This window comes from Triticum dicoccoides, chromosome 7A (genome assembly GCF_002162155.2).
Source record: "Triticum dicoccoides isolate Atlit2015 ecotype Zavitan chromosome 7A, WEW_v2.0, whole genome shotgun sequence".
In the NCBI taxonomy this organism is placed as follows: Eukaryota; Viridiplantae; Streptophyta; class Magnoliopsida; order Poales; family Poaceae; genus Triticum; species Triticum dicoccoides.
This window is the reverse complement of record NC_041392.1, coordinates 96,993,208-97,001,994: the sequence shown is the minus strand read 5'-3', so window position 1 is coordinate 97,001,994 and position 8,787 is coordinate 96,993,208. Positions and strand designations below refer to the sequence as shown.

General features: G+C 48.8%; 2 protein-coding genes across 2 annotated transcripts; both read left to right on the top strand.

The window, feature by feature from the left end:
* Positions 1-1,188: 1,188 nt before the first annotated feature.
* LOC119334717 lies at positions 1,189-3,138 on the top strand. The gene is made up of 3 exons (XM_037607258.1): positions 1,189-1,997; positions 2,085-2,473; positions 2,582-3,138. Exons 1-3 carry the CDS (start codon positions 1,196-1,198, stop codon positions 2,909-2,911), a joined length of 1,521 nt encoding a protein of 506 aa, XP_037463155.1. The 5' UTR covers positions 1,189-1,195; the 3' UTR covers positions 2,912-3,138.
* A 3,375-nt stretch (positions 3,139-6,513) lies between these two features.
* LOC119331188 lies at positions 6,514-8,469 on the top strand. The gene is made up of 3 exons (XM_037604362.1): positions 6,514-7,391; positions 7,456-7,835; positions 7,937-8,469. Exons 1-3 carry the CDS (start codon positions 6,602-6,604, stop codon positions 8,270-8,272), a joined length of 1,506 nt encoding a protein of 501 aa, XP_037460259.1. The 5' UTR covers positions 6,514-6,601; the 3' UTR covers positions 8,273-8,469.
* The last annotated feature ends 318 nt before the right edge of the window (positions 8,470-8,787 follow it).

Sequence of the window (8,787 nt, the reverse complement as noted above, 5' to 3'; positions counted from 1 at the left end):
TCGGCTCGACATTTCCTCCATTGAACTGATTAACTCGAATTGCAATTCCATGCGAGTTAGATATATCAAATAAGGAGTTTTTTTTCATGCATGAGGACTTAGCAAAGCTCGAGTGGCTAGCAGCGCCTGTCTACTCGCCGCCACCTTGATCCGAAGCTTGAGGCTCCCTCGACATTCTTATTTCTTCTAAGTGCCGACTTGGGATGCCTCGAGTTCGCATTTTTTTGTTTTTTATGCATGTTTTATCTACTCAGGTCTTGGATTATTACATTTTTCTACTTTGAACTTTATAATTTGACACATACTCCCTCTGTAAACTAATATAAGAGTGTTTAGATCACTATTTTAGTTATTTAAACACTTTTATATTAACTAGCAAAACATGCCCGTGCGTTGCAACGGGAAAAAAATATCCATCTATCATGCTCACACTTTACAACATCGGCGAATCCTTTGAAATCTTTCACGATGCCACACAACAAACAACATGATAAGTGGTGTTTCGCAAAAAGCATAAGATTGGATGATTTTTGAATACTCAAGATGTTTCAAATTTATTTAACAACATAAATATCAATGGTAAACCGACATTTCCAAAATACCACATGTAAAGAAGATATTAATTAAGGTTGTATCGTAAACAAAATTTTAGAAATGATTAATATAATAGCATATTTAAAATCTGCATGCTCACACTTTTTTGAGAAAGAAGTGAAAAGGAGAGAACCAGGAATCGAACAAGGGTCTCAGGTATGGAGACGTGAGGCTAATACCACCACGCCACTCTACCTCGCGTTATGAATGATATGGGCTTATCTTAAATAAACATAAGCCGTCCGCGATTTAAGTGAACCGTTTTTTCCCACTTACCGGTGGCATGGTGGGTAATTATTTACAACTCCAAGGGTAATTTTAGTGACGTACGACCAGAAGCACTATTTGCTTTATTAGTATATATATATATATATATATAGGGATAGGGATAGGGATAGGGAAAGATTTACGGAGAGAGTATATTCCAGTAGAAAAAAAGGGAAATTCGGAAATATCTTAATTTGCCATGAATGCAAGCGTACAGATCAGAGAGAGCTGTGCATGCGTACACCCAAAGCGGAGTAGAAAGACAAAAAAACCTCTGCTTTTCCTTCGGCAGGGCGAGCACGCCGTCGAGGCGGAAGCCACCAAGCGCAACGCGATGCCTTCCTCCCGCCCCTCCTCCCCCTCGCCCCCCATCGTCCTCCTCAGCGACAGCGACGACGAGGACGCCGCCGCCGCCTCCGCCGCGCTCTCGGGGCCCGCCGCCGAGCGCATCGCGTCGTCCCTAGTCACGCAGGCCGACGTCGACGCCGTCTGCAGGAAGCACGGCGTCCCGAGGGAGTTCGCCGCGCGCCCCGCCGGCGACCTGCGCGCGTGCAGCGCGCCTCCGCCGGGGGCCGTCTGCGTGTACGCCCACGCGCTGGAGGCTGGGGTGCGCTTCCCGCTGCACGCCTTCTTCCGCGACGCGCTCGCCCACTTCGGCCTCGCGCCGGGGCAGCTCGCGCCCAACGGGTGGCGCGTCCTGGTCGGTTTCTTCGCGCTCTGCCACGAGGCCGGCGTGCGGCCGTCGGTGCCGCTGTTCCGGCACTTCTTCAAGCTGCTCACCGTCACCAGGAAGGGCGGCTGGTACTGGTTCGGCTCCAGGGCAGAGGCCGGAGTGCTCTTCGCTGGCCTGAAATACAACAAGTCTGACAGAGAGTGGAAAGGGGGCTTCTTCTTCCTGACGTCGCCGGAGCCGTGGCAGTGCCCCGTGCTTTGGGGCGAGCCCCCGTCCAAGCGCTTCCCCGCAGATCCGGTGCTAACGAGCCAGCTGAAGCAGTCGGCGAAAAAGCTGCTGGAAGTACACGGCGTCGCGGTCGATCTCCGGGCTTACCTCCGTAAGGCAAATCTTGCTGCGGCCTTCTCCTCCAACCTCGCCGGCGCATCACCTCCGCCTTCTCCTCCTTCTACTGTTCCCAAAGGTAAGCCCTCTACTCCCGATTCCTCTTGTCCAATGACTGTTGGAGATGCTCCCCGCGAAAGGTATTTCACTGTTGTTTTTGCGCCAGGGATGGATCCACCTGCCCGCGAAATGACTGACAGTATGCCAGTGGGGAGGACGGCGGCGCCGGCGGCAGGGACGGAGCAGGTGAAAGGCGAGGCGCACGGCGACACGCTTCCTATGACCGGAAAGAAGAGGAGACGGGAGGAGGTAACTGCAACAGACGGGCTTGGCTGCGCCGCCCCGGTGTCTGACCCGCATGCCCCACCGTCGCCGCCGAGCTTTGACCCGCGGTCACCGCACTCGCCCGTACCCGAGACACACGACGGAGATAGCGCTGACTGGATGGCCGCGCGGAAGGTCCTAGATGGCATCATCACGCCGTCGCGGGAGCTCCAATTCGCGACGTCGAAGCCCTCCGACGTCGTGGCGTCGAGCTACATAGCAATGCTCCAGGTACATTTCCAAACAATTCGTTCGTCCGTAGATGTATGTCCGGACACAGATATTCCAGTAGAATCACATTGTTTGTGTCTTGTGTGTGCCGTTCGGCGGCGTGTTCAGGCCGCGAACTACGCGACCTTCTCCATGACCTGCGCGCTGGAGCTGGACGAGAAGCTGGTGGCGCTGGAGCGCGACAACCTGGCGCTGTGGGAGCAGCTGGAGAAGGAGAAGGCGGCGAGGCAGGCACTGGAGGCGGAGCTGGAGAGGGCAAAGCGAGAGCGCGCCAAGGCGACGGCGGTGCAGCAGTTCTTGGGGTCGGAGGAGTCCACGCGGCGGGTGGCGGAGCAAGCGCTGCCGGCGTACTTGCGCGGCGCCGAGGAAATGAAGCGCGTCGTGCTCCGGCACTACCCGCACCTCGACGCCGGCAAGCTGGAGCTGCCGCTTGATTAGCTCGGTCTGATTAGCTGGAAGGAACTTGGAGTCGTTTTTTGTTGATCTTTTGGCGTACGTGGGGAAACTGTACTGCTCTAGATAGCAACATCAACTGCAGAGATTTTGCTGGGCCATGAACTACACACATGCCTATCCTAATTTGTTGGTGATGGAAGGTTTGTTCACGGTCAAGATATATCGCTTGTACGAGGAAATCGACTCAATGATGTTGCATGCAGTGAATGTGTTTCAGGGTTCAGATAAAAACTCGCCTTTTCACGGTTCACGTTGTTTGCGACATTTGTGAAATTCCAGGGCCAATGATGTTGTATGTGATATGCCAGCCATATGTGGTTTACTACGTTCGTGATCTTCTAGACTGTTCATGAATCTAAACAGTGCTAAGCATCAAAAGCATTTCATGTCCATCTATCTGTTATATACACAGTATAGGTAAAATAGGAAAATAAACTAGTAGAATTTCTTCAATAAAACATAAACATATGGCTGGCAATTTAATGAACTAGCATAAAGTTGTCCATCTATCTGTTCGTAATCTTCTTGGATGAGGAAGGGAAGAAGTGATTCCTCCGCATGAAGAAGATGATCAATGACCGCGGCTACTGAAGTCATTGATTCATTTGTTTCTCACATATCTATGTATGAACTATTAGATTTTTATTTTAGCATGCACTGAATTTATTCAGGCTAAACTATGTTTGTATTGTTGAATGTATGATGAATTTGTGTTGTATGATCATCGTGCATGGATTTGCATAGATTTGGGTATCAAGATTTGAGAAGTGTGGTTGTGGAGAGGGACAACTCGGACCTCTCCGCGGACTCATCCGCGGGCGTATAAGGTTCGAATTAGCTATTGTAGATGCTCTAAGGGCATTCCAACACCGTGCATGAATTTGAACACATCAAACGTTGTTGGACATGTCCAGGCATGTCCACGCATACATTAAATATCTGTCCAATTTGTTTTATCCAAAGTACTAAAAAATTAAAAATTAAATCATCCTTCTACCACAGTCACAATGGAAAAACATTCTAACACAACAGTAATTTAAATATATAAATATTACATCCAAAAATAAAAATTTGGAATAAAAATTTCCAAATTTGAATTCAATTTATTCACACATATTTTGTAGTTTTCCAGTCAAAGCGCCTACAGATCTTCAACCCAGTCATTCCGAAGTTTCCATGAGTTGCTCGATGGCAAATCTGTTGATGCATCTACATCTATATCAATATAAAAAGACCTAGAGGGGCATATCCAACTAATCTTGGCCATTAACCAATCCAATGATATGAATTGCTCTGATGGTAAGCGTTCAACATGTTACCGTGCAATTAATACCATATTAAATATCAATATGTATGCTAATCACACTATTACCATACCACTGTCATCGTACCTAATATCAATGTGCAAGTAACATTCTACCAAATATTAACAATCAATTTGCAATTAGTATTCTACCATATATCAACATGCATTGCATGGTTGCATTTACTAGTTTGTATAAATTCCTCAAACATTGTTGTGTTATGCTATGGAAGTTTGATAGGATTACTTATGTGCTCAGATTCCAAATCGTGGCGAACTCCGTCACCCTTTTCCCAGATAATCATGTTAGGCATGATCACACTAGCTATCATCACCTCACACAACGTTTACAATTTTTTTTGCAGGTCCTCAAAACAACTTCAAAAGGGGCTTGGAGTACCCTAAATATTCTCTCTAGAACCTTTCTAGCTCCTCATTCTCTTTGGGCAAAGTTTAAATAGTGCACTACAACAAATACCAGCAGCCTCAAAATGTGCTAAGTTGGTGCTATTGTACACTTTGATATGTTGTTGATATGTGTATGATGATCTTGCAATGTTTAATTGTATTCATAGCTCATGTTATGTTTCAATATGTGTGCAACGGTGGAGATGAAGATAGTTTGTGACCTATTCTACATCATCTTCTATTGTAGATTTTTTCTGATGCCCTATTTTACATCATCAGCTATGAAAGAAAAAATTCTAGTTACCTAAAACCTTTTTAGATGCCCTAATTTTTTTGAGTGTTGCATCATCAGATGAAGAGTTCTTTTTTTACCTTGCAGGTCGCCGGGTTACTACAAACAACAATGATCCCTCATGATTTTTCGAGTGTTGATAACATTTCGGTACGAAACTACGTAGACCAACTGGGCTCATTGTTGTGATCTACCATTGTCAACGACATTGATATTTGACACCCATCTCAAGCTGGTGCCGCCAGTGTTGGCCATGACACATCTCTTCTTATTGAGGCATCCATTGATTCTGCCCCGCTCATCCAGGTTTATATTGAAGAGAAAAGAGAATGTAGCCTGCAGGTGGTTCTTAAATCCAATTATTTTCCTCATGTGTTTCTAAGACAATTTGTCACTATTTTACTGCTATATCTATGGATTTTAATTGTTGTGATAGCCCCCCCCCCCTCCCCGAAAATACTTATCGAAAAAATGGACGTGCGTAGACGCATTTTAATTTCGGATAAATTTGTTTTTATCTAATTTCTGCAACAAGTAATTCCGGACGAAAGGAGTACAATATTCCCCAGCATGCAATTCGAATGATATGCATGTATCACTATTCTATTGGTTAAGTGAAGTCACGTGCATGAGAAGAATTACAAGCCGCAGTTTGTTTAGGATCTACACTGCAATCTGTAGTGCAGTACTATTATCTTCCAATCATTAGAACCAATATATGAAATACTTCATCATAATATTATTTATTCAAAGTGTTATCTTATTTGATACTCCCTCCTTTTTGGTTTATAAGGCTTATCTTAAAATTTTAGTTTTTCTATTTTATAAGGCTCAATTTGGTTGTTTCCCATCACATGTTCAGATTCGAAGGTGTATTAAATCATTGCATGCAAGTATTAAGAGAAAATTGACCAATGCATGTACTTTATGCATGCATACATTGCAATTAATGTATTGATAAACATAATCTTTTGAGAAAAAACAAGAGCATTAATTAGATGTTTTTGCAAATTACAAAAAGTATTTCACCACTCATCATCCACCTTGGTTGGTGAGATTTTTTTTTTTTTTTGAGAATTTGGTTGGTGAGATTTTTGAATTGAGCCCTATAAACCAGAAAGAAGGGAGTATGTGGCCATTACTTAAAAAAATCTACTAGTACAACAAATTCACGCAGCAATGCACGGAGCGTCATTTAATTAGGGTCCAAACTAAAACCTTGACTCTACCCTGACTACTCCCTCCTTCCATCTATATAGGGCCTAATGCGGCTTTTAAGACCGCCTTTGACTATTGATAAAATTAATAGTACATGCCATGCATAATGTGAAAATTATATCATTGAAAGCTCCTTTCACATACGAATTTGATGATGCGCTTTGTGTAAGTTGCATGTTATATATTATTGCTCTAACATTTGGTCAAAGTTAGCCTCGAAAAACGCATTAGACCCTATATAGATGGAAGGAGGGAGTACCCATATTCCATCCTTCAGGAGAAAAAAAGGTAAAATTCTCGGATATCTAAATTTACCATGAATGCAAGGGACAGATAGGTGTGCATTCCCAAAACGAGCCAAAGCAGAGTGGCAGAAAGAGAAAAACCCTCGACACAACGACTCACATCTGCTTCTCCTCCGGCGCCGTCGAGGCGGAAGCCACTCGACGCGATGCCTTCCTCCCCCGCCCCATCCCCCGTCGTCGTCCTCAGCGACGACGAGAGAGGCGACGACGGCGCCGCATCCGGCGCGCCCTCGAGGTCCGCCGCCGAGCGCATCGCCTCCACCCTGACCACCCAGGCCGCGGTCGACGCCCTCTGCAAGAACCACGACGTGCCGAGGGGGTTCGCCGCGCGCCCCGCCGGCGAGCTGCGCGCGTGCAGCGCGCCTCCGCGGGGGTCCGTCTGCGTGTACGCCCACATGCTGGAGACCGGGGTGCGCTTCCCGCTGCACCCCTTCTTCTGCGACGCGCTCAACCACTTCGGCCTCGCGCCGGGCCAGCTCTCCATAAACGGGTGGCGCGTCCTGGTGGGGTTCGTGGCGATCTGCCACGAGGCCGGCGTGCCGCCGTCCATGGCTCTGTTCCGGCACTTCTTCAAGCTGTACAACCGGAACGACTGGTACTACTTCCGCTGCAGGGCGTTCGCCGGAGTGCTCTTCACTGGCACGAGCTATTCGCAATCTGAGAGGGAGTGGAAAGGGGCTTTCTTCTTCCTGACGTCGCCGGAGTCATGGCGCTGCCCTGTGCGCTGGGGCGAGCCGCCGTACAAGAGCTCCGCCGCAGGTCCGGCGCTCACGAGCCACCAGAAGCAGTCGGGGGAAAAGCTGCTAGCCGTACACGGCACAGCGCGTGATCTCCGGGCTTACCTCCGGCAGACGGATCTTGCTGCGGCCTTGTCCGCGGACCTCGCCGGCGCACCGCCACCACCTCAGCCTTCTCCCCGTTCTACTGTTGCCAAAGGTAAGCGTTCTATTGGCACATACTCACGGTGAAAGGTGTTTGACTGTTGTTGTTTGTGTGCTAGGGGTGGATCCACCCGTCCGCGACATGACTGACAAAATGCCAGTGGAGAAGACGGCGGCGCCGGCGGCACGGACGGAGCAGGTGAAAAGCGAGGCGCACGGCGACACGCTTCCCATGTCCGGGAAGAAGAGGAGACGGGAGGAGGGGACTGCAACAAACGGGCATCATTGCGCCGCCCCAGTGTCCACCCCGCGTGCCCCGTCGGGCTTTGACCCGCGGTCACCGCGCTCCCCCGTACCCGACACACACGACGGCGACGGCGCCGGCTGGAAGGCCGCGCAGAAGGTTCTAGAGGGCCTCGTCACGCCGTCGCGGGAGCGCCACTTCGCGGCGTCCAAGCCCTCCGACCTCCTGGCGTCGAGCTACGTTGCAGTGCTCCAGGTACATTTCCAAACAAACAAATCGTTCGTCCGTCGGTGCATGTCCAGACCAGCATCACATTGTCTGTTTGTGCCGTTCGGCGGCAACAATGGCGCGTGCAGGCCGCGAACTACGCGACCTTCTCCCTGAACTACGCGCTGGAGCTGGACGAAAAGGTTGTGGCGCGCGAGCGCGACAACCTGGCGCTGTGGGAGCAAGTGGAGAAGGAGAAGGCGGCGAGGCAGGCGGCGGTGGCGGAGCTCGAAAAGGTGAAGGCAGAGCTGGAGATTGCCCAGGCCAGGGCGGTGCAGCAGTTCCTGGGGTCCGGGGAGTACACGCGGCGGCTGGCCGAGCATGCGCTGCCGGCGTACCTGCGCGGCGCAGAGGAGATGAAGCGCGTCGCGCTCCGGCACTACCCGCACGTCGACGCCGGCAAGCTGGAGCTGCCGCTTGATTAGCTCGGTCTGAGTCTGATTAGTTGGAACTTGGAGTCGTTTTTGTTGATCTTTTGGAGTACATGGGGAAACTGCTCTAGCACATAGCAACATCGTGTGCAGAGATTTAGCCAGGCCATGATTTGTTGCTGGTTTGGTCTTTTCATGGTTTCATGATCTGGCACTTCGGTGGAGAAATCGACTCGACGATGTTGCATGCAGTGAATGGGTTTCATGGTTCAGATAAAAGCTCACCATTCACTATTCATTCGTGTGATTACTGGATCGGCCATGGGGATTTTTATCTTCGGAGAATGATCCAAAATGGGAATAGTGCCCGAATTTGCCATGATACTGTGAAGATCCAGGTCCAATGTTGTTGCTTGCGGTCTTCTAGCAAAAATGTCGTTTATGTTTGTGTTCTACGAATGGCTCATGAGTGCTAACAGTGATAATCATCAGAAGCATTTCATATCCATTTGGTGCAAAATATGTTCATGAACAATGGTTCTTATATCTCGATTCAGCAATGGCAAAAC